A 25,105-nucleotide genomic window follows, 5' to 3' on the forward strand; every position below is an offset into this window, starting at 1 on the left:
AAGACATTTGGGTTGCTTCCAGCACATCTGCTTCTCGCAAGTCGTGTCATTGCTTAGAGGTCTGAGCTATATCTCTTTAAAATAAGTGACTCTCTCAGTTCTGAATGGGCTTTGTCTCAATATGGTCCCCAACAAGATAGAATAATCAGGGTAGAACTGAGAAAGCTCCCAGGTGTTGCCTGCAGAAAAGACGGTTGTGTTACCAGTGCCTTAGAGGTCCTGTGGGCAGGCTGTAGGAAGGCAGTTCATGTAAATCCTATACTGTTTATTACAGTACCTTAGCTCCTCTTAACTTTGCAGGGTGCAGGGAGGACAGAACCTTCCAGTCAGGGTACAGAAATAATACTGTCATGTAATACTAGATTTCAGTATGGCCCTATAGGCTCAAAAATAACACAAATTATTTAATAAGTAAGAGTGAATGCAAAATTACAATGGATCTTGTTTAACTAAGAAGTGCTTGTGGCTGTGTAAAAGTGGGATGAAGGTGAGAAAAAAACATTCCTAAATGTTGTTGACAGCAGCTGTTCTCCCTGGCACCATCTGAGTCTGTGAGCTCTAGCTGGGAATGACTAGCAGCCACATTCAGTGGCAGGACTGTGTAGCCCTTGCTGATTAGCTGCAGAACCCCAGCATTGTCTCTGTCTTTACTGGTTGTACCCAATTTGCTCGCAGCTACATTATAATCTTTACCATACGTGAACCAGATGCCCAGTGGTGTTATCTGGAGAAGATGAGATAAAACTATGGAATACATTGTGCTGGTGGATAGAAATTACTGCAGGCTCCCCTTTTCTCCATTAGAAGATCCCCATATTACAACAATCAATACCACGCTGCCATCCACCCTACTCAGTCCAGTTTCTTGTTGTAGGAGAGTCCAGAACATGTGTTTATCAGTGCCTTTCTAGGAAGCTGCCAAGTCTGTAACGTCACCACAGACCCCTGATCTTCAGCAGAGAGAGGTAACCCACCAGGATCACCAGTGCAGCAGCCAGCGTGGCAAGAGTCATAGATATTCTGGGCATTCAAGTAGAAGATTATCCTGCCTTAGTCATCTTGGCCAAAACTTTAAAGACTGGACACTGAAAAATAGTTAACTAGATTGCAAGAATTAAGTGCTATTGGCTTCTGAAACCAGGTTATATGGCAGCTTCTTTAAGTAAAGGTTGTACTGTCCGTGTCTGTGCCACATTTAGTACTCTCCACCAGAAAGAACCTGTATAAGTTGATTGTATGAAAATCAGTAATCTTAAGCATGTTACACCCCCTGATAGCAAAGATTAGGCTTCTAATAGGGTTGTGATCAACCCTCTAAGCACATTTTAAAATATCATTGTCTTTGCCTATATGACTGCCATGGAGAGTTAAAAAACGTAATACATTCTGTTTCCCAATGTAGCAGCGTTGTGGTTTAAAAGTTTTGGACAAGTTGTGCAGACATATATATGAAAAAGCTTATTAAAAAGCTTATTAATATGGAAATATGCTTAAAACTGACCTTCTAAAATCTCTACTATTTCTATTTGTTCAATTGTGAGTTTCTTGCAAAACTACTTCTAACTCCTGCCAAAATGACAGGCTTCTCTTACTCTTCCCCCATCCTCCAGCAGCTTCTTTGAATTCTGTAAGTAATGTAAAAATGCCATTTACAAATGAGAGATTTATTCCATCCAGGCAGTCTGCATTTCTTCCAAAGCACTGGAGTCTTTCGGAGTCTTGCATTAGACCAGAACTTCTTTCCGGCATTTATGGGTCAAAGTTGCATAAAATTTGGTTTAGGTTTTCAGAACGTCAGACTCTAAGGAGTGGAAAGGCCAGGAATCTGCCTTCCTTTGCTGTGTTCACGTGGGAAAAAGTACATATGAAACGGAGGTATTCATTTGGCTTCCAGAAACTTGTATTAATGATTTAGAGCATCTAACCAGATGTCTAGCTCTCAGTGAACTCCTCACTAAGTTCAACATGAAAGCTGCTTCTGATTTTTTTCATACAACATGGTGAAATTTGCCTTTTTTTGAAGAAGGTGACTTGAGGATTGTTTACAAAACGGTTTTTGAAGAGATTCCAGGAAGTCAAAGTATCTTTTGTTGTAAACCTCACTTCAAGATAAATGTGGTTTAGAAAATACCACTTGTGCAATTCTTCACCTTCTGTGGAAAAAGAGAAGAGTCAAATACCCCTTAAGAGTATAGCATTTCTCTTTGCAGGGGAGTACATTGCAAAGCATATGTTGTGTTATTTTGGGGTTGGTCACCCGCTTGTTGCAGTTGCCCAAATGAGCCAACTGTTTGAGATCTACCTTTTTTTTTTTACCAAGCTGATTTATTCCCCCCACCCTAGCTTTTCACTCAGATATTTTAGCTCGTTAGCATTGTACAGCTCATGGGCCACAAATATAACCCCACTTTGCAAACAATGGATGAATAGCATATTGCAAAGGAGGAAAGTAAACAGCCAGCAGTCTGGCCCTCAAAATGGGCAGTGTTTATCAGAACGAAATAAATGTCTCTCCCACTTCCCGGCTGTCTGTCGCAGCCAAAACCAGGACACCGGCCATCACAGTGGCTGTTCTTAGGAGGAAGTAGCTCAGCTCAAAGCCAGGTGGTTGTATTGTCTAGACCAGAGGCTCCCAAACCTTGTGGTGACAGCTGCCAGAGAAGTTAAAAAGTCATCTGTGTTTCTGACCTCAAAACAAACCGAGTTGGTGCAGATCAAATCTTGAATTAAATCTCCGCGAAGCTTGTCATCTGCATTGAGATAGCAATAAAAAATTTACTGATTGTTACATATGTCAGGTATAATCCTTCCCCCTTTCCCCCAGCTTTATTGTCTGTGTGAGACTTTGAAAGGAATGAGAGCATGCTTTGGTACCAAGAAACCTTTAAAGAAAAAGATAGTGAGGATTAAGGCTCTTGGAAATAAGATGCCATTTTAATTAATGGTAGATTCTTCTTTAGGACTTGTACATTATGCCAGCTGAACATGAGCCGGCAGTGTGCCCAGGTGGCCAAGAAGGCCAATGGCATCCTGGCCTGTATCAGAAATAGTGTGGCCAGCAGGAGTAGGGAAGTGATCGTGCCCCTGTACTCGGCCCTGGTGAAGCCGCACCTCGAATACTGTGTTCAGTTTTGGGCCCCTCACTACAAGAAGGACGTTGAGGTGTTAAAGCGTGTCCAGAGAAGGGCAACGAGGCTGGTGAAGGGTCTGGAGAACAAGTCTTATGAGGAGCGGCTGAGGGAACTGGGGTTGTTTAGCCTGGAGAAAAGGAGGCTGAGGGGAGACCTCATCGCTCTCTACAACCACCTGAAAGGAGGTTGTAGCAAGGTGGGTGTTGGTCTCTTCTCCCAAGTAACAAGCGCTAGGACAAGAGGAAATGGCCTCAAGTTGTGCCAGGGGAGGTTTAGATTGGAGACTGGGAGAAATTTCTTTACTGAAAGAGTGGTTAAACATTGGAACGGGCTGCCCAGGGAAGTGGTTGAGTCACCATCCCTGGAGGTATTGAAAAGACGTGTAGATGAGGTGCTTAGGGACATGGTTTAGTGGGCATGGTGGTGTTGGTTTGATGGTTGGACTCGATGATCTTAGAGGTCTCTTCCAACCTTAATGATTCTATGATTCTATGATTAAAATGCTAGCTTTATGCCACAAAGACTTGTATCAAATAATGTTATCAATGGCTTGAAATGCTAGCAGATTATTTTCAGGTAACAATTTCCACTCAGATCTTTCTTTGAAGTGCAAACTAAAATCATTTGCGTAAAGGGGGGAAAAAACCTTCATTCCAGAGAAGGTACGCTGAAGTAGTAGTAAAGGCATCATGGTAATCCTTTAATAGCCTTATTTGCATAATTTGGTTATAATGTGGTCGGCATTTCATTCCCACATAGATCCTCCAGTCTTTATAGCTTTAAGAAGTTTTACTTTTCAAATGGCAGCATCTCACCTTGAGGTGTGCTTTTGTATCGCACTTATTGCTAGCTGTAATGGAGACAGAAGTAATTAGGTTCCATTTCAAGTACCTTCTTGTTCTCTTTTACATAGGAATAGATGATGGAGCTGGTTCCTGGAGGGTTTGGATGTTTGGCTTTTCATTGTTCCCCTCCCCACAAGTCAACTCCCTTTTACATGTTAAGCAATAAGATGTATTTTGTTTAAGTCTGATTACTCAGAGTATAAACACAGAAGTAGATCGCATGCTTTTGCTCCTGTGTCACGAAAGGAAGGGAGTAAGACTTGTTCATATGAAACTTCATTTGATTCTACATTGAGATTTTAATATTGAAAACTATTTTTGTGTTTGTGACTTTTTTAAGGTGCTGGGAACCCAAATTGCAAAGTCACAATTGTTAATGGGCAAAACGAAAAACTCCTCAGCCTCCAGGTAAGGATTCTGAGGAGATTCAAAGAGTTACCTAAAACTTGTTTCCTGGAGGAGTCACTGCTTGCAAAAATTTTGTTAAGTGGAATACCATTAATTGCCTTGATCAGTTGGATGTGCTTGTGAATTACAGAGGAGTTTTAAACCTGTGCATGTGTCTGTTTAGAGAAAAATGTTGCTGACCAAGCTCCTGTTTTGCTGTCAGCTGCTGATGACTGAAGCCTCCCAACCTTTTCACTGTCACCAGCTTGCATCCGCGTGCTTCCCCCCCTCCATTGCACTAGCTCTAGTGTTCATGCAGCTGTGTGATGAATTGGATCAGGAAATTTTGGGGGGTTCACTAACTTTATCTTGGTCACCTTAGTTTTAGTCTGCATCAGTTGTTCAACCAGCAACTATCTCTGGCTTACAATTTATTTCATAAGTATAGTACATAAAACAATTAACAAGAGTAAGAATTGCTTGCTTAAATCATAATAAAACCAAAACTTTTCAGAGCTTTCCTGAACAGAATGAGTACAAGTGGCACATCAGAGACCTGAAGTTATCTACCAGGTTTTTCACAAAGTTATCTGTAGGTATAGAAAGTTAAGTTTGAAACATGGGATGTTTGTTATGTGAAGTTGTGTGAGCAGAGAGCAGTGCACATATTTAATCGGACCTACTCATTCCATTCCTATATGTGTAAATATAATACTTCCCTCTTCTTGTTTAAAATAAATGTTGTTCAACTCTTATTACCAAACTAAAATTGTCTTTTACAAAAACTTACGCAAGTGATGAATAAAATGCTTCATGACTGATTTCATTAAAATCACACAGCTTGTAATACAAAAGAATTGGAACATTTATATCTCTAAGTTGGATTTTAGCCCAAATTCCACTGATTATCTTAAGTTTTTAGATTTGGCTAGGTTCCATTGAGAAGCAAACAGTAACTTGCTTACAACATACAGGATGGTTTGTCCAACGGCTGTACAGACAGTGGCATCTGTTGAGCTCTTCGAAGCTGAACGGAAGTTCATGGAGGAGATTACTGCACTTGCTAGAACTGGAGACTGAATTCAGGGACCTGGGATGTCACCTCCAGTTCCGTGTGACTACTAACTGACCTTAAATATTCTGAAGGAATTTAAACATGGGGATTCTTTTCCTAAACTATAGGCAAGCCAAGATGGTGATGATGATAAACATATTTTGAGAACAAAAAAGAAATGCGCGGGGGTGTGGGTGTGGGTTGTGGAGGAAATGGACTGGATGATACAGAAGTACTTGCACAGAAGTGACAGAACTAGTAGTTTTTTGGTCGTGGTGCATTAGATGCCAGTAGAACATTTTTACATGTTGACTGGTGATTCAAGGAGTGTTGAAGCATGCATGCCCACTGCATGCAGGCAGGAGGGCTGTAATCGGTATAGGTAAATCTCAACATGGGCTTTATGCGAGTGCTAAATTGAGGATAGAAAATAAAAACAGTGGAGGGAGGGGACAGAAGGGAGGCTCAAAGTTAATTGTAACTTGTGCATTTTGTCTTGATCAGGTATGAGCAGCACAGTATGATCATTGTTCCCATGGACACTCCAGGGCTGAAGCTGATAAGGCCCCTCTCAGTGTTTGGCTATCTGGGTAGGTGATAATATTTATCAGCTATATGTGTATTAATTTGTTAGTAATCTCAGGAGCTGCAGTAATACTAATAAATATTGTATATGAAATAAATCAGTAAAATGCATACATAGAAAAAGGGTTAGGAATTGAAGGCCTGTATTTTTATCTTCCTTTGTTTTACCCTGCTGTTGTGTTTTCTCTGTCCCTGTAGATGAGATCCATGGAGGACATTTTGAGATACACTTTAATGATGTGCGAGTACCTGTCTCCAATATAATACCAGGTGAGTTTCAGTTTTAATTCCTTTTTAATACATACATCAATGAACCAAGTTTTATGAAATGGTGGTATATTTCATGAATCACCATAAGTTATTGTAAACAGCTACAGTCAGTTAAGCCAGGGTCTCTAACACATGTAAGAGGGAGCCCACTCTTCCTTTAGCAGTCTACCTGCTGCTTGAATGTAACTTGTTTAGAGCAGAAAGGTGATTGAAGGAAGCAGGGCATCTGTAGCTGTCATGCGAAAATCACTTCCCTGAAGTAGAGCAAAGCAGACACTGTCAGTCAGTGGAGTTCTTTCTCCAGAACCAGTTCTCATAGACTTTACAGACTTTTAAAAAGAGTGTTCTGCTGTAGTCTGTGGCCATCCAAGCCTGGGTGCCTGCAGACTTAGCAGAACTGAAAAAAAAAAAGAAAGAAAGAATGAGCAGGCCAGCACTGTGACCTTCTGCAGGGAGAACTTTGCTCTACTTCTCACTTAGAAGAAATCAGGATTTACAGTATTTCCTCTCTGCTATTTTTATTTCCCTGAAAGAGCTTCCTCTCTTGAATAGCCCTAGGACCTGGAAACCTCAAAGTCTTCCCCCAAATTCTCATACCAAATTTCATATATGTGTTTTTCAATGTAAGATTAACAACATTTAAATTAAATCAGTGTCCTGGTTTCGGCTGGGATAGAGTTTTTTTCATCCTAGTAGCTGGTAGAGTGCTGTGTTTTGGATTGAGCATGAGAATAATGTTGATAACACTGATGTTTTAGTTGTCACTAAGCAGTGTTTATACTAAGTCAAGGACTTTTCAGCTTCCCATACTCTGCCAGCAAGGAGGTGCATGAGAGCTCAGAGGGGGCTCGGAGGGGGCACAGCCAGGACAGCTGACCCAAACTGGCTAAAGGGATATTCCATATCATATGATGTCATGCTCAGTATATAAGCTGGGGGGAGTTGGCCGGGGGGCAGCGATCACTGCTCAGGGACTGGCTGGGCATCGGTTGGCAGGTGGTGAGCAGTTGCATCACTTGTTTTTCCTGGGTTTTGTTCCTCTCTCTCTGTTGTTGTTTTCCTTTGCATTACTGTTATTATTATTACTGTTGTTATTATTATTATTATATTTCAATTATTAAACTGTTCTTCTCTCAACCCACAAGTTTTCCTACTTTTGCTCTTCCGATTCTTTCCCCCATTCCACTGCGGTAGGGGGGAGGGTGAGTGAGCGGCTGTGTGGTGCTTGGTTGCCGGCTGAGGTTAAACCACAGTCCTTTTTGGCGCCCAGTGTAGGGCTCGAAGGGTTGAGATAACAACAGATCTGACCAGAGCATGCTAAAATAAATTTGTTATAAGCATTCATTATATTAGTTTAATAGTTGCTGGTCACAATGTTGTTTTATTTGTTTGCATGGTTGTGTTATATAAATCCTCACTTGCAGTAGGTATTCCCTGCGGTACTGTTCATCATTTCTGGGAGATGGGTCAGGTTTATCATTTTGCTGTACTGTGTAACATCGATTTATGGTATGATAATATTACTGGTAAAAAGACTAATTTGGTATTTGTATTTGGTATTGTTGTCATCTCCATACCTTGGGTGCCATCTCTTGGAAATTATTAATAATGACACTCTTCACCTTTTCTCCTCGGAGAACCAATCTATGGGGAAGATGGGGGGATACTTTCCCCTGTTCTTTCACCTTCCCTTTCTTCTTCAGGCTAGTTATACCAGCTTTCGAGAATTTTGAATATCCTTGGGATGTTCAAGCCAGCATGCTCCTATTGCTATGTCTTCTGAATGTGTTTCAGGTCTTGTTTAGGGTTAAACAACTATTTTAAAAAATCACCCAGAGATCTGCCCTGAGGCCGGATGGTCATGGGTGGCACGGCATGTGGGAGAATACGAGCAGGTACTTAGAGAACTTCTCACCTCTGGTGGTCTGGAACTTCACTCCTGAACAATTACAAGATCCTGATGCAGTGATAGAATGCTTGAAAAAAAAAAGCTGTGGTTATTCCAAAGAGGCACAACCTATTGCACTGTGCTGGGCCTTGGCTAGTAACTACCAAACACTGCTCGGTATTATGCAGCACCCTCAGGGAGAAGAGAGGAAAAACAAACCGACAGGCACTGTGGCTACTCCAACCCCCACGACAGGCACTGTGGCTACGCCAACCCCGGCAACAAGCACTGCGGCTACTCCAGCCCCGGTGACAGGTACTGCAGCTGAACCAGAGAACCAACCCGTGCCAGTATCAGTCGCCCCTATACACAAGAAGAAATGCTGGAAGCGAAAGTCAGCTCGTTTAGTAAGGGATGATGAAAAAGCAGGGCTATCATGAGGAGAGGAGGAAGAGGAAGAACTCATAAAGGAGATGGAAACCACCTGATCCCTATCCCTGAGTGAGCTGCGAGATATGTGAGAAGATTTCAGTCGTTGTCCAATTGAGCATATTGTCACTTGGCTGCTCCGATGCTGGGATAATGGGGCCAGTAGCCTGGAATTAGAGGGTAGGGAAGCCAAGCAGCTGGGATCCCTTTCCAGGGAAGGGGGCACTGGAAAAGGGACACAATTCCTCAGCCTTTGGAGGCAACTCCTGTCAGGTACAAAGGAAAAATATCCCTTCAAGGAAGATGTTGTATGTCACCCAGGCAAGTGGATCACCGTGGAGAAGGGTATCCAGTACCTGAGGGAATTAGCTGTGCTGGAGGTGATTTATGGTGACCTGGACAATGAACAGTTGTCTGAAGATCCAGATGAAGTCAGGTGCACACGACCCATGTGGTGGAAGTTTGTATGGAGCACACCATCGTCGTATGCCAACTCATTGGCAGTAATGACCTGGAAAGATGAAGAGGGGCCAACGGTGGATGAATTGACTGGTCAACTCCAGGAATATGAAGAAAGTCTCTCTTCCTCCCTCATCTCGGCTGTGGAGAAACTGGTCCAGCAACTCAAAGAGGATAGGTCCTACTCCCCACCTGTATGGACCAGTATCTCAGCTATTAGGAATCAGCATTCTGCTCAAGAGAGAGCATATAGTGGATACACACCATGGGGCACCGTGTGGTTTTATCTGTATGACCACATAGAGGACATGAGGAAGTGGGATGGAAAACCTACCTCGACCCTAGAGGCACAGGTACGTGAGTTGCAAGGAAAAACAATCAGAAAAGGGGGTTATTCCAGGAAAATTGCTGCTCCAGTTTCCAGTGAGCAGTTCCCCAGACAGAGTAGAAGGGCTGATCTTACTTCTGATCTTAATGAAGGGACTTTTGATTCACATTTACAAGTGAGTAACGGATACCATGACCAGAACTAGAGGGGCCCTGCCTCCAGCCAGGTGGAGGAAAGGGACAACCGGGATTACTGGACTGTGTGCATTCAATGGCCTGGCACATCAGACCCGCAGGAGTATAAGACACCAGTGCACAGTGTACCCTAATGCCATCAAGCTATACAGGGGCAGAACCCATCTGTATTTCTGGAGTGACGGGGGGATCCCAACAGCTAACTGTATTGGAGGCTGAAGTGAGTCTAACTGGGAATGGGTGGCAGAGGCACCCCATTGTGACTGGCCCAGAGGCTCCGTGCATCCTTGGCATAGACTACCTCAGGAGAGGGTATTTCAAGGACCCAAAAGGGTACTGGTGGGCTTTTGGTATAGCTGCCTTGGAGATGGAGGAAATTAAACAGCTGTCCACCTTGCCTGGTCTCTCGGAGGACCCTCTGTTGTGGAGTTGCTGAGGGTCGAAGGACAACAGGTGCCAATTACTACCACCACGGTGCACCAGCGGCAATATCGCACCAACCGAGACTCCCTGATTCCCATCCATAAGCTGATTCGTCAACTGGAGAGCCAAGGAGTGATCAGCAAGACTCGCTCACCCTTTAACAGTCCCATATGGCCAGTGCAAAAGTCTAATGGAGAGTGGAGACTAACAGTAGACTGTCGTGGCCTGCATGAAGTCACACCACCGCTGAGTGCTGCTGTGCCGGACATGCTAGAACTTCAATACGAACTGGAGTCAAAGGCAGCCAAGTGGTATGCCACAATCGATATTGCTAATGCGTTTTTCTCAATCCCTTTGGCAGCGGAGTGCAGGCCACAGTTTGCTTTCACTTGGACGGGCGTCCAGTACACCTGGAACTGACTGCCCCAGGGGTGGAAACACAGCCCTACCATTTGCCATGGACTGATCCAGACTGCACTGGAGCAGGGTAAAGCTCCGGACCACCTGCAATACATTGATGACATCATCGTGTGGGGCAACACAGCAGAAGAAGTTTTTGAGAAAGGGAAGAAAAAAGTCCAAATCCTGCTGAAGGCTGGTTTTGCCATAAAACAAAGTAAAGTCAAGGGACCTGCACAGGAGATCCAGTTTTTAGGAATAAAATGGCAAGATGGACGTCGTCAGATCCCAATGGATGTGATCAACAAAATAACAGCCATGTCTCCACCAACTAGCAAAAAGGAAACACAAGCTTTCTTAGGCGTCGTGGGTTTTTGGAGAATGCACATTCCAAATTACAGTCTGATCATAAACCCTCTATATCAAGTGACCCGGAAGAAGACCGATTTCAAATGGGGCCCTGAGCAACGACAAGCTTTTGAACAAATTAAAGAGGAGATAGTTCATGCAGTAGCCCTGGGGCCAGTCCGGGCAGGACAAGATGTAAAAAATGTGCTCTACACCGCAGCCGGGGAGAATGGCCCTACCTGGAGCCTCTGGCAGAAAGCACCTGGGGAGACTGAAGGTCGACTCCATGGGTTTTGGAGTCGGGGATACAGAGGATCCGAGGCCCGCTATACTCCAACTGAAAAAGAGATATTGGCAGCATATGAAGGGGTTCGAGCTGCTTCAGAAGTGATCGGCACTGAAGCACAGCTCCTCCTGGCACCCCGACTGCCAGTGCTGGGCTGGATGTTCAGAGGGAGGGTCCCCTGTACACATCATGCAACTGATGCTACATGGAGTAAGTGGGTGATCACACAACGGGCTCGAATAGGAAACCCCAGTCACCCAGGAATCCTGGAAGTGATCACGGACTGGCCAGAAGGCAAAGATTTTGGAATATCGCCAGAGGAGGAGGTGACGTGTGCTGAGGAGGCTCCAATGTATAATAAACTACCAAAAAATGAGAAACACTATGCTCTGTTCACTGATGGGTCCTGTCGTCTTGTGGGAAAGCGTCGGAGGTGGAAAGCTGCTGTATGGAGTCCTATGCGACAAGTTGTAGAAATGGCTGAAGGAGAAGGTGAATCGAGCCAATTTGCAGAAGTAAAGGCCATCCAGCTGGCTTTAGACATTGCTGACCGAGAAAAGTGGCCAGTGCTCTCTCTCTATACTGACTCATGGATGGTGGCAAATGCCCTGTGGGGGTGGTTGCAGCAATGGAAGCGGAGCAACTGGCAGCACAGAGGCAAACCCATCTGGGCTGCTGCATTGTGGCAAGATATTGCTGCCCGGGTGGAGAACCTGGTTGTAAAAGTCCATCACGTAGATGCTCACGTACCCAAGAGTCGGGCCACTGAAGAACGTCACAACAACCGGCAGGTGGATCAGGCTGCTAAGATTGAAGTGGCTCAGGTGGATCTGGACTGGCAGCATAAGGGTGAGTTATTTATAGCTCAGTGGGCCCATGACACCTCAGGTCACCAAGGAAGAGATGCAACATACAGATGGGCTCGTGATCAAGGGGTGGACTTGACCATGGGCACTATGGCACAGGTTATCCATGAATGTGAAACATGCGCTGCGATCAAGCAAGCCAAGCGGTTAAAGCCTCTCTGGTATGGAGGATGATGGCTGAAATACAAATATGGGGAGGCCTGGCAGATCGATTATATCACACTCCCACAAACCCGCCAAGGCAAGCGCCACGTGCTTACAATGGTGGAGGCAACCACCGGATGGCTGGAAACATATCCCGTGCCCCATGCCACTGCCCGGAACACTATCCTGGGCCTTGAAAAGCAAGTCCTATGGCGACATGGCACCACAGAAAGAATTGAGTCAGACAACGGGACTCATTTCCGAAACAACCTCATAGACACCTGGGCCAAAGAGCACGGCATTGAGTGGTGTATCACATCCCCTATCGTGCACCAGCCTCTGGGAAAATTGAACGATACAATGGGCTGTTAAAGACTACGCTGAGAGCAATGGGTGGTGGGACGTTCAAACATTGGGATACACATTTAGCAAAGGCCACCTGGTTAGTCAACAGGAGGGGATCTGCCAATCGAGCTGGCCCTGCCCAGTCAGAACTTTTACGTACTGTAGATGGGAATAAAGTCCCTGTAGTGCACATAAAAAATATGCTGGGGAAAACAGTTTGGGTTATTCCTGCCTCGGGCAAAGGCAAACGCATCCGTGGGATTGCTTTTGCTCAAGGACCTGGGTGCACTTGGTGGGTGATGCGGAAGGATGGGGAAGTCCGATGTGTACCTCAAGGGGATTTGATTTTGGGTGAGAATAGCCAATGAATTAAATTGTATAATGTTAATTGCTATATAATACTGGATATCATCACTTCTGTGGTGGCTATATGCCATGTGAACAGTATTACAGTAAGAATCACCTAGATGAATCAAGAATGAACTTTGATGAAACTGAACAAAGTGCAGTGGTGATGGAACCAGAACTGGCTTCAGCATGCAACAATCCAACACCACACACCATCTCTCCTGCCCTGAAGGACTGTTATGACAGATAGAGCCCAAAGTTGTGGACTAAATGAACTCACCGAACATTTTATAGGGATGGCCCATAGACCAAGGGAATGAAATCTGTGTGTATGTATCAAAAGACAGGAAAAGTGGTGCTGATTAATTAGAAGGTATTGGAAAGTGTGGGATCTGGGCATGACGTAGATGGTACAGAATAAGGGGTGGATACTGTCCTGGTTTCAGCTGGGATAGAGTTAATTTTTGTCCTAGTAGCTGGTAGAGTGCTGTGGTTTGGATTTAGTATGAGAATATGTTGATAACACACCAATGTTTTAGTTGTTGCTAAGCAGTGCTTACACCAGGCAAGGACTTTTCAGCTCCTCATGCCCTGCCAGCCAGAAGCTGGGAGGGGGCACAGCCAGGGCAGCTGGCCCAAACTGGCCAAAGGGACATTCCATACCATGTGACGTCATGCTCAGTATATAAACTGGGGGGAGTTGGCCAGAGGGCAGCATCGCTGCTCGGGGACTGGCTGGGCATCGGTCGGTGGGTGGTGAGTGGTTGCATCACTTGTTTTTCCGGGGTTTTGTTCCTCTCTCTCTTGTTGTTTTCCTTTTCATTACAATGTCTTTAAAATTATTATCATTATTATCATAATTATTATTTTATTTAAATTATTAAACTGTCTTTATCTCAACCCACAACTTTTCCTACTTTTGCTCTTTCGATTCTCTTCCCCATCCCATGGGGGGTGGGGAGGGTGAGTGAGCGGCTGTGCGGTGCTTGGTTGCCGACTGGGGTTAAAGGATGACAATCAGGTAAATCAACCCCTCTCAGAAACCATCTTAGAGTGTACTTTGTGCTGTATTATTAACAATGTATCAATATAGATCTAGTTGGAGTAAACAAGCACAACAGTTCTGCAAAATAAACTTTTAAGAATCTTGCTTCTAGCTCTGGTGCTATGAGGCCACTTCTGCTCGGAGCCATGGATCCTTTCAAGCGGGAATCGGAGTCTGCATGTGCCTGTTTTTCTTTCCAACCAGGTGAGGGAAGGGGGTTTGAGATAGCTCAAGGTCAGCTTCATCACTGCATGAGGTCCCTTGGTGTGGCTGAAACGGCTTTATAGATAATGTGCCGGCAGGCAGCACAGAGAGAGACTTTCGGGAAGAAACTGTATCACCACGTAAGCATGTTCCCTCTTTGACTCAATTCACATGCTCCAGCCATCACCCTTCGTTTTGCCCACACAGAACCTTGTGACTCTGATAATAGACACTGCAATAGGTGTGCCCTGACCTTGAATTCCTATTCATGATGCCTCAGGTGGCAAAGGAAAAAATCACATTGCGAGGCTCCCATTTTTCACTATAACCTACGGGATTTTTTTTTCCCTTGCAATGACTTGGATATCCTTTGCTGGATTTGAATACAGATTTTGTCACTGTGGGTTTTTTCTCTGCTTTCACTGATCAGTTTGGATAGGTATTTTTTCAGGCATACAGCTTATGTTTCTGTAGAATCATAGAATCATAGAATCATTAAGGTTGGAAGAGACCTCTAAGATCATCGAGTCCAACCATCAAACCAACACCACCATGCCCACTAAACCATGTCCCTAAGCACCTCATCTACACGTCTTTTAAATACCTCCAGGGATGGTGACTCAACCACTTCCCTGGGCAGCCCGTTCCAATGCTTGAGAACCCTTTCGGTGAAGAGATTTCTCCCAATCTCCAATCTAAACCTCCCCTGGTGCAACTTGAGGCCGTTTCCTCTTGTCCTAGCGCTTGTTACTTGGGAGAAGAGACCGACCCCCACCTCGCGACAACCTCCTTTCAGGTGGTTGTAGAGAGCGATAAGGTCTCCCCTGAGCCTCCTTTTCTCCAGGCTAAACAACCCCAGTTCCCTCAGCTGCTCCTCCTCAGTCTTGTGCTCTAGACCCTTCACCAGCCTCGTTGCCCTTCTCTGGACACGCTCCAGCACCTCAACATCCTTCTTGTAGTGAGGGGCCCAAAACTGAACACAGTATTCGAGGTGCAGCCTCACCAGGGCCGAGTACAGGGGCACGATCACTTTCCTACTCCTGCTGGCCACACTATTTCTGATACAGGCCAGGATGCCATTGGCCTTCTTGGCCGCCTGGGCACACTGCCGGCTCATGTTCAGCCAGCTGTCGACCAGCATCCCCAGGTCCTTTTCCGCCAGGCAGCTTTCCAGCCACTCTTCCCCAAGCCTGTAGCGCTGCATGGGGTTGTTGTGGCCGAAGTGCAGGACCCGGCACTTGGCCTTGTTGAATCTCATACAGTTGGCCTCAGCCCATCGATCCAGCCTGTCCAGGTCCCTCTGCAGAGCCTTCCTACCCTCGAGCAGATCAACACTCCTGCCCAACTTGGTGTCGTCTGCAAACTTACTGAGGGTGCACTCGATCCCCTCATCCAGATCATTGATAAAGATATTGAACAAGACCAGCCCCAAAACTGAGCCCTGGGGAACACCGCTTGTGACTGGCCGCCAACTGGATGTAACTCCATTCACCACAACTCTCTGGGCCCGGCCGTCCAGCCAGTGTTTTACCCAGCGCAGAGTACCCCTGTCTAAGCCGTGAGCCACCAGCTTCTCAAGGAGAATGCTGTGGGAGACGGTGTCAAAGGCTTTGCTGAAGTCCAGGTAGACCACATCCACAGCCTTTCCCTCATCCACTAGGCGGGTCACCTGGTCATAGAAGGAGATCAGGTTGGTCAAGCAGGACCTGCCTCTCATGAACCCGTGCTGGCTGGGCCTGATCCCCTGGTTGTCCCGCTCATGCCTTGTGAGCACCTTCAAGATGAACCGCTCCACAATGTTCCCCGGCACCGAGGTCAGGCTGACAGGCCTGTAGTTCCCTGGATCCTCCTTCCAGCCCTTCTTGTAGATGGGCGTCACATTGGCAAGCCAATGTAGTTACAATCTGAATTCACCATTTTTGTGTATTGAATTTGTCACCTAGACATCTCCATTCATGATTACTGGAGACACTCAAGGGTCTAAATTTGACCAAAAATTTTACTTCTTTTCTCAATTATTTGTACTTACTTATAAAAGTACAGACCAATCCAAGGCCATTTTGGGATGTTTCGGTCTTATCTTGCTCTGGAATTGAAATACTGTTTTGTGAGAGAGAGCTTGCTACAATACTAAAAAAGATGACTGCTTTTTGTAGGAACCATCAGCATTTAGTAGTTGGCCTATCGCATTTCAAGTGTTCCTCAGTCTTATACAACAGATAGGATTACTTTATTGGAAAAAACAAGTAAAGGCAACGGAAAGAGGAAATTGAATTAGTGTCTGGCATAGGTTATAGAAAATTGTTTGTACAGATCCAGGGGGAATAATCTTACATATCCATTTTCCAGTCATGTCATTGCCAAACTTCCATTCACGACCACAACCTAGAGTTAATGAGTTGGATGAGGCACACTCTATTTCTCAGAAGCTCGTTAAAGGAAAACCTATGTTTGATGAAGCCACAGGCAAGCCCTGGAGGCCAGCTGCATAGCCAGCGCAGGTTCTTCACAGCTCTAGGCTAGCTAAGGAAGAGGTGAGGCTGTTGGCTGCCTTGGGTAACAGGCTGACTGTCACCACCGCCCACATAGCAGTTAGTTACAACCCCCCCAGAGCTGTTGGCAGAGGAGCATGTCTGAACTCCTCCACCCGGGTTCAGACCACCTTTGCTGGCATGAGCTAAGCCGAGCCCCCAGACTTTGCACTGAAGTGAGTGCTGCACGTTTGCTCGTGCCTCCTGCAGCTGCCAAGGCTACAACATCCACACTCCAGGCAGGAGCGTATACCCGAGGCTGGCTCAGGCTCCAAACAGCTTTTGCACTGACAAGCATCACATGAACATTTTTTTCTACTGTGGTATGTTGGCAGCAGAGGGGAATTAGCTAAGAGGAGCAGGGAAGGGCTGCCAAGACCATAACTTCTTTTGGATCAAGGGAGCTACTAATTTATCATCAGTGTGAACAGACAGATGCAGCAGGCACCACCCTGCAGCTGTTCACCTGGGTGCGTAACACAAACCAGAACAGAACCGATCCCTCTCCTCTTTCACCCCACCCAGTTTTTGTATACTGGGGCACGTTACACAGACAGATGGTTGTGAGTCCTGGTAGCAGGTAAAGGAAAGCAGGAAGTAAAAAGCAGGCTCTGAAGGGCTTCAGGAAAATGGCTAGCAGGCAGTGGGTCTGACCAGGAAATGAGTGTGCCAGAATCAGGTTTTTTCCCCTTTATCCTCTTTCCTGCCAGGAAAAGAACTGCTCTGTCTACTATTTCTGTCAGTCATTTTCTTTCTTTTTTTCCTCGTATTAGATTACATGCATCAAACTGGTTTTAATTTGGACAAGGGTGTCACTAAATGGCTGAACATGCACATGCTGAGATATCAGGGTGTCTTCCTTAGGGCAGGTTGACCCAGACACACTAGGAGGCATTAACTGACTTTCTGCTCGCTGGCTTTGCTTTCTGCAGGGAGTTGTTGCCCACTGGGTTGCCGAATGCCACCTTAGCATAGAACAGGCTTGACTGCTTACCCTAAAAACAGCCAGCAAGAAAAGAGGTAAGTTTTTCTTTGCCAGCCTTAGAGCTAGGACTATGGGATGTAATACCTGTACATTCAACTGGTTGAAAGATAAGCTAAAACGTATTGCTAAAAGTTATCCTCCTGATCATAGAGCATAGCTTCATGTTGAAAATAGATGGCCTTAAGATGTGCTTTTGATTGTCACGAGAATGGAAAGTGTTCTCAGTTTAAAACTTTGAGATCAATCTGATAAAGTATTTAAAATTAAAGAAGTTCAGGTATTGCTCATTTGTCTCAACACAATGAGGTAGCTTTGGGTGACTGTCTGTCCGTACCCAGGGAACAGGAACAGCAGAGCACTCACCCAGTCCAAAGGAGGAAGGAATGTACTGCGAGATACCAATGTTCAGTAGAACTGTTAGATAAATATTTTCAGTTGTTTATGAAATTGTTACTGATGATGTGAGTTCTCTTCTAACTACAGGTAGCCATGACCAAAGTCATTGTCCCTCGAGCTGTGCTTAAAGTGACTGACACTGCAATCCAAGTGTGTGGCGGAGCTGGAGTTTCCCAGGATTTTCGTTTGGCTTCTATGTGAGTAAGGGAGGTGCAGCTGCAGATTCTAAGCATTCCTGTTAAGGTAGTTTTGTAACACCCAGTACATGCCGTTTTACCTCAGGTAGCCTGAAATAATGGTCCATATGCCTTTAAGCTATGAAACTTGAAACAATTGCTTTTGTAATTCAATTCCAATGCAATTGCTTTACCCTAAAAAAAAGAAAAAGAAAAAAAAAAGGCTGGCACTGGACCTACAATAGTTCTTATCGGCAGCACAGAGGATCTGTTTCTAAAGCTCAGTCTTACCCCTTATGGCCTGGGGAGAAGCAGGCCACCTGACTTTCCAGCCCACACATCTCAGTCCTGCCAGGACGATTTTGCTGCAGTATCTCCCATGTGATAGCTCTTTTCAAAGAGACTATTGTTAAAAGGATGGCTATAGCAAAACAAGCACTGAGAACTCCTGCTGTCAGACCGGCTTGCTGCTGTGGCAGGGTTAGAAATCTACACCTAATTCAGCTCAGGTTTGACACAGGTCTGCTTATATACGGACCTTGTGCCTGGCAGACAGGCCTGGTGAGGAACAATTGCAAGGTGGGAAGTGCTCGATCAGTCAAAGAAGCTAACTGCAAAAATCTAATGTTGGCATAAAGCCACCTCAAATGGATGGAAGAATTAGGGAAGATTTTGTTCAGTGCAATGATGTTGTTTAAGGTAAAATTGGATGAATATAAAAACTTTATTCTAGCTTGAAGCAATACATATTCTCTCGCTCTTTACTTGCAATTATTATATTTAATAATCAGAGGCTTGCTTTTAAAAATTTGCTGAATGCTGTGTAAATACCAGAATTTGTCTGGGTTCTTTGTAACACTAAATAAAATCTGTTCTCTAACAGACTCTATGTGCTTTATTTGAGCCAAAGCCCTCTTTATCCTTGTAGTGTGGGCAAAGCCGTTTTGACTCAGCAGTTTCACCCCATTTAGTTTATCACAAGCTAGGATAAACTTTTAATTATTGATTAAATGACAACTAAACACTGAGGGCAATGCCTTTCTTTTCCCTTTCCAAAGCTCAGCCTCAGTCCAACCCGCTCTCCTCCCCAGTTCCTGCTCACACCTGCCCTCCTTTTCACTAATGCTCCACTCAGTCCTTCCCCCACCTCCCCTCAAGTGAGGCTAGGGGCAGTACAGGAGGCTGGGGTCAGTATGTAGCAGGGTTGTCTGCTACTCCTTGCTTCCTACTCCTCCATTTTGTTTCTCCAAACGCATCTCCTCACATTTTTCCTTATAGGTGCCCCTTTTGTCTTCCCTTGCATCTTTCCTTTTGTGTCTCCCTTTCTGCATCCTCACAAGCTTCCTCCTGTCTCTCGGCCCCAGCTGCTCTCACCCTTTCTTAAATACATTTAAGCACAGGTGGCACCTTCCCCTCTGAGGAGCTGTAGTTTTGGCTGGAACCAGCAGTGACTGGCGCAGGGCAGTTCATGGCCTCCTCTGCTGCCAAAACAGGCTCTGCCATTTATGCCCAGTACACCTTTGTGAAGTTCTCAAAGGTGAGAGTTCCTCAGCTCTGCTTCTTCAATAATCCTCTTTGACATCAGTGACTTACAAGAGAACTTGTTCAGATAGTAACAGAACCAGGCAGATCACAGCATACTGTGCCCTTGGTAGTTCTGCTTCCTATAAAGGTAGGACAGTTGCTTTTCAACTTATATAGGGTTGATCAACGGTTAACTTACAGATACAAGTGTTTACTTTTTGCATGAACAAACAAACCACTCCCCTAGCATAGTGTTCGAGCTTGGAGAGAAGACGCCCTGTTTGGCTCAGTCTTCAGGATGAGACTGCAGCCAGTTCTGTCCTGGAGCCTACAGCCGAGTGTTCACCTGAAGGGTGTTCCAGCTACAGCTGCTGAAGTCAGTCAGGGTGGTACAGTTTCAGAGTACCTAGAACAGGAAGCTTGCCACAGATAGGTATAATGAATTGATATGAGGTAAGAAACTTAAAACCAAGATGATAATCTCTTCTGAGAAAGCAATAATTATTGTTTATATTTCCATCCATCTTAGTTTCCTCTTGCTTCCTGCCAAGAATGTTTCCTAGGAAGCTGAGAATGTCAGCAAGTCAGTGGCTGAAGTGTATTTCAAAACACCCTGCACTGTACCACTACCAGCCCTTTAGGAGTTCTGCTCCAGGCTGTCAAGACCTGCACAACGTGTTCTTCCAAGCAAGAATGCCACACTCAAATTAAGGTCTCTGACCGCCCCCATTTCCCACACCTTCAAAGAACAGCTATGTAAGACCACCACCTTTATCTCATTAACAAGGCTCTTAATTCCCTTTATTTTAAAATTTTATGTACATATGAATGATCTGTATAATGTATACTCAATATAGAAAGTTTTTATATACTGGATAATGTATAGAACATTTCACAATTACACTAATTTCTTACATAACATGTCAACTTTAAAGTTTTTTTTGCTGAAGCTTTGTCAATTTGGTCAAGCCAGTTATACATACGAATGTCTAATGCTGTTTGATCTCAGGAAGAAAATAATGTTAATGATTAAGGACATCAGTGAACTGGTGCAGGGACAAACCCTTTGCAAGTCATGTTCAATGGGAGTGATCACATCAGACTGGGAAAAGAAGAGATGCCCTTTTAGGGGGGGTCAGTGAGGTCAAAGTGATTTTAGCCCAATTCCTCTAGACTGTAGCTCAACTCCAGTCATGCTAATTCATAAAATATAAAAACTAGGAAAGTTTGATTCACAGTCTTGTAAACAAATATAAAGGAACAAAATGTGCTTACGTACAACAAGAAAAAAATTCTTGTGTACCCATTTCAGCTGATCCACAGAGTGCTTTCTTGTGTTACAGTGTGATAGTTAGAATCACTGACTTTTTCCTAAAAAAAAAAAAAAACCACCAAAAAACCACCAAACAGTCATAGAAAAAGGAATAACACTGTCATTAAACACTTGGAAAGGCAGTAAGTTCACTTCAATGTGCTGGAGGAAAGTGCTGTTCCTCATCACTGGCCAGTCTGCCTTTGTCTCTTTCACAAGGATTTCCAGTCCTTAGCTGACATCTCCCACTTCGTTGTCTACCGGGGGTGGTACGTTGGGCATTACGGATGATGTCGTCCCTGCAGTAAGGTAACCAGCAACTCCAGGGCCTTCCGGGAAGAAAACAGAATATTGGTGATTAGTTTTGATTTTAAAGAGTGACTGAACAGCTTTATTCCCTCTGGTAACACTCAAATACATCATCTAAGTCAACCAGACACCTTAAAGAAGAACATTTAAGAGTTTTTGTTTAGGTTCTTTGGAATCTAGGAACACTAGGAATTAAGGCATCTTAGTCCACTAAGTGGAGTAGCTTGTGGAGGCCATTCTCAGACTTGTTCAGCATTTTTTATTCTGATGTGCCAAGTAAGTTACAAAAGAACCCCAACCAACCAGCATTATCCATCTCACCTTCCACCATGGAAGTGGCAGTAAAGAGGGGGTGGCCTTCCTTCGCTAAGGAAAGGACCTGCTGCAGAAGTGAAGTGACTTCAGGCATGCATTCCACTACTGGGCTCCACATTTATGCTTTCAGTGTTGCAAAGGTTCTCCCAGCTGCATATTTAAAGGAAGCCCAATGCACTGCCCCGTGAACAAGCAGAACTGCCTTACACTTGTCTAGGCAGCTCTTCGTGCCTTCAGTTAGAAAAAGTAACAGCAATTCTTGGGATACACAAACTGTATTGGAGATACGGAACTCCTTACCATTAATAGATCTCTGTTGATTACTGTAAGGGCAGTCAGTTTTGCACTGCAGACAAAGCCCCTCTCCCTCAAAGCTTGGAGTTTAAAATTTAGTCATATAGAAACTTTCAACAAGTACAATAAAACTTATGTTGCAGCATGAGGTGTTTCAACAGCAACTCTTATCAGATTAACGACCGTAAAAAACTGCCAACCCGCAACATGTTCCTGCATCAATACAGTGATCAACTTGGTATTAGACCTTCAGCCTACACTGCTAATCTTCAACACGGGAAGTTCTGCTGGGTCCTTTACTCTCCCCCCTTAAGTCACCCTCACCAAGTTCTCCCAAATTTACTATCCCTTCGTGCCCCACCCTCTCTTCTCACACTACAGCCTGGAGCCAGAACATCAGAGTGTGGTTTGTCTCCTTGCAAACAGTCCTACGCTACTACTGCAGGCAAGAGAGCAAAGCAAGCAGTGCCTTTGGTAAAAAAAAAAAAAAAAAAAGCTCTCTGGCTTCAGAAGGGGACTTCTCTTTGCCAGCCCATCAGTGGCACCTGCCAAGAGCCAGACCCACTTTTACAGGTCCTAGTGCAAAAATTCCACAAGTTCTCTTGTCCCTCAAACTCTTCCATTACGGAGGATTCCTAACATACTTCAGAAGTTTAGTTCATCTGTAGTACCAGCAAGTATCAGCCACTGCAGTTGTTAGTTTTCTGCTCCTGTGTGCTTGAAGGCAGCAAGTTTATCGGTGTTTTGCAGTTTGGGACCACACATCTGTTACAGTTCTATGACATGCATCTATTACTTGGAATGCAGCAAGTGCAGCGTGCATTTTGCAAGATGGTATCTACCTGCTTTAGAGAGCTACACAGAAGTTAGCAAGCTGCCTGGCAGAGCAGATCTAAAGCCCACTTCTCAGGTGAAGGGGACTGCTGCCAGTTAGAAGGGAAGGAGAAGAGACACCTGAGGGAAGAGAAATAAGCAAGGGAAGTTTCAAGGGAAGTGCAAATAGCAAAGCAATTTGAAGCAAGACATAAGGCAGAATACAAGATAAGGCAGGTTAAAAATAAAGCTTGTCCTTTGGTTTCCATCTATACTTTGCATTTGTACAGCACCTTCATCCTACATTTGCAAGCACTTAAACATTAGACAATTTAAATGCAGCACAGGCCTTAAGGCAATTGGATAGCTATACTGCCCCCAGTCTCAAGCCTGACAATGGCTGGTATAGTTTCAGTTCTTAGCCAGCATTTACTTCATATTTCTAATTTATAGTATTTATGAAATGCCAAGGAAATTCAGTACCAAATGAATCAAGTGTTCAAGCGTTCTTTGTCAAAGTGGCATTAAATGGTGCAATAAACAGAAAACTCCTCTTCAGAGCTAAAGCACCAAGTCTTCCTGTGTGGAAAAACGCATCAAGTGTTGCCATATACCTGCTCTCAAAATATTAAGCATCTGCTTCTAGAATGTCTAATTCCTGACTTGAAAGGCTCTTGCTTCATTTTCTCAAAACACATGCTAGTATCTTGCAAGAAAAAAAACCCAAAACTTTCCTGTCTATGTGGCCATCTGATTTATACCTCATTAATTCAGTAACACAAAAGCTTTACCAAGATTCCTATATTGGGTTAGATGAGAAAGTTCCATGCGGCACATGGGAGTGTTCATATTGACTTGTCACAAAAGGACTTTAAAACCTTACCTGGGAGGCTAAACTTTTACGACCAAATGATTGTTCAGCTGATGGCTATTGAGGAGTCAGAAGTTTGCATTATGTGTTGCTTTAGACAAAGTTTGCTACAATGTCATTACATAAAATATTTTCAGATGTAGCAAGTAATCTGTGATAGCAAAGTTTTGTACTGTGGTACAGCAGAATGTAGTCATTAAAGATGTGTCTATCAAGTGCTGCACACGAGTGAAGGAAGAACCAGAATTTGCTATGATGTAACTGTTCTAGGATTATGTCCACACCATGCCATTACCAGCAAGGAGGTTCACATCAGTTGCTATCCTCTATGTGTGCGCAGCACACAGCACGCACAGCTATGCTCTTCTACCCTGCTAGTGGGACTGGGGTGGCACCCCTGGGGTGCCATTTCAGTCTTGGTGACACCAGCAGGGGACTCACCCAGGGTGCACCACAGGTGCATTCAAGTATATGCCGCAAGCTCCAAGTACAGGCACAAGGCCGCTCCCACCAGAGAAGGGCCCTGCCGGTGCACTAGGTCTGACTGGAACACGGCCTCACGCTCCGAGCTATTAACATTCAAACTGTTCCAATACTACAACTACATGCCTGACACTAAAGCAGCATAATTCACATGACAATTAACACAGACAAAGTCTAAGTGATTTTGAAGAAAGTTTACTCCTCCCCCCCCAACCTTGCAAAACAATTTTTTCTAGAACTAAAGTAGACTGATCCTGAGAAAGCATGGAAAGTTATGTCATTCATTAGTTCTGATTACATCTCTGCTTTATCACTACAGGGTACTTGCAAGGCTTGCCAGTGTCCAGATTCCATTGCTCTGATATTTTAGAAGTAGGTACAGCAAAGACTATCCAGAGAAATATATTCTCAACCACAAAAGTGTTTGGCTTTTGATAAGTGTGTTAAAAAATTACTGTATTTTTACAGCACTGAATGTTCAGGCCACATGATGGCACTAGATCCTGAGGATAAACACTATCTCCAGAGTCAAGTCTGACAATTAAGTAACAGTTCAGTATGGCTCAGGACATAAATAGGAAAGGGTTGCCAACCTGTGAGGTATCCTGCTGTTTGCGTCTCAGAAATGAATAAGTCATGTTTCTGATCCTTGAAGGCACTCCACACAGAGGAACGAGACAGAATTTCATTTACCTACAGTATTTGAAGAGTTTAACAGTAAGCAAGTGACATTTGTAATGTTCTAGGGGAACAAACACATTTTCTAGAACCAAACCATTCAGAAGGGATTACAAAATAGCATGGCGGTAGTTTAGGCTGCAACACAGAATCGCACATTTCCAAGGAGACGGTAGCAACTTGCTTTTTCATTTGAATTGTGCAGAATTCAATTCAATTCAGTTGAATTCTGCAACATAATGCAAGAAGGCTCATAAAGAAAAGTCATTTAGTAGCTTGAGTTTCTCCCTCATTCCCCAGTCAGGTGACAAGGAAAAGCAACCCTGCAAGCAGCCACTTGCCATGCATCTAGAGCTGAGGTAGAACAGGACTTTTCCTGTACTATAGCAAGACAGGGCCAACTTGGAGGAAGAGACCTGTCCCCAGTTTCCCTCTCTTTG

The 25,105-nt window shown here is 44.5% G+C and overlaps 2 protein-coding genes across 5 annotated transcripts in view; one reads left to right on the forward strand and one right to left on the reverse strand.

Moving 5' to 3' along the window:
* ACAD11 (acyl-CoA dehydrogenase family member 11) overlaps window positions 1-18,938 on the forward strand; it is a 40,887-nt gene extending 21,949 nt beyond the window's left edge. The window contains 10 exon segments of the mRNA XM_076332108.1: window positions 4,317-4,351; window positions 4,353-4,384; window positions 5,922-6,007; window positions 6,201-6,272; window positions 13,979-14,118; window positions 17,442-17,529; window positions 17,749-17,771; window positions 17,978-18,087; window positions 18,587-18,630; window positions 18,633-18,938. Coding sequence (XP_076188223.1) covers window positions 4,317-4,351; window positions 4,353-4,384; window positions 5,922-6,007; window positions 6,201-6,272; window positions 13,979-14,118; window positions 17,442-17,529; window positions 17,749-17,771; window positions 17,978-18,087; window positions 18,587-18,630; window positions 18,633-18,691 — 689 coding nt within the window. The 3' untranslated portion in view covers window positions 18,692-18,938.
* Window positions 18,939-20,366: 1,428 nt separating this feature from the next.
* Window positions 20,367-25,105, reverse strand: part of DNAJC13 (DnaJ heat shock protein family (Hsp40) member C13) — a 57,745-nt gene continuing 53,006 nt past the window's right edge. For 3 of the 4 annotated variants that reach the window (XM_076331060.1, XM_076331057.1, XM_076331058.1), the window contains 2 exons: window positions 24,581-24,680; window positions 20,367-21,231 (listed from right to left, as the gene is read on the reverse strand). In XM_076331060.1, the coding sequence (XP_076187175.1) occupies window positions 21,134-21,231; window positions 24,581-24,680 (198 nt within the window). In that variant the 3' untranslated portion in view covers window positions 20,367-21,133. Of the gene's footprint in view, window positions 21,232-22,662; window positions 22,775-24,580; window positions 24,681-25,105 lie in introns of all 4 variants that reach the window. The other variant, XR_012994703.1, reaches the window with a different exon arrangement.

This window comes from Aptenodytes patagonicus, chromosome 2 (genome assembly GCF_965638725.1).
Source record: "Aptenodytes patagonicus chromosome 2, bAptPat1.pri.cur, whole genome shotgun sequence".
Taxonomy (NCBI): domain Eukaryota; kingdom Metazoa; phylum Chordata; class Aves; order Sphenisciformes; family Spheniscidae; genus Aptenodytes; species Aptenodytes patagonicus.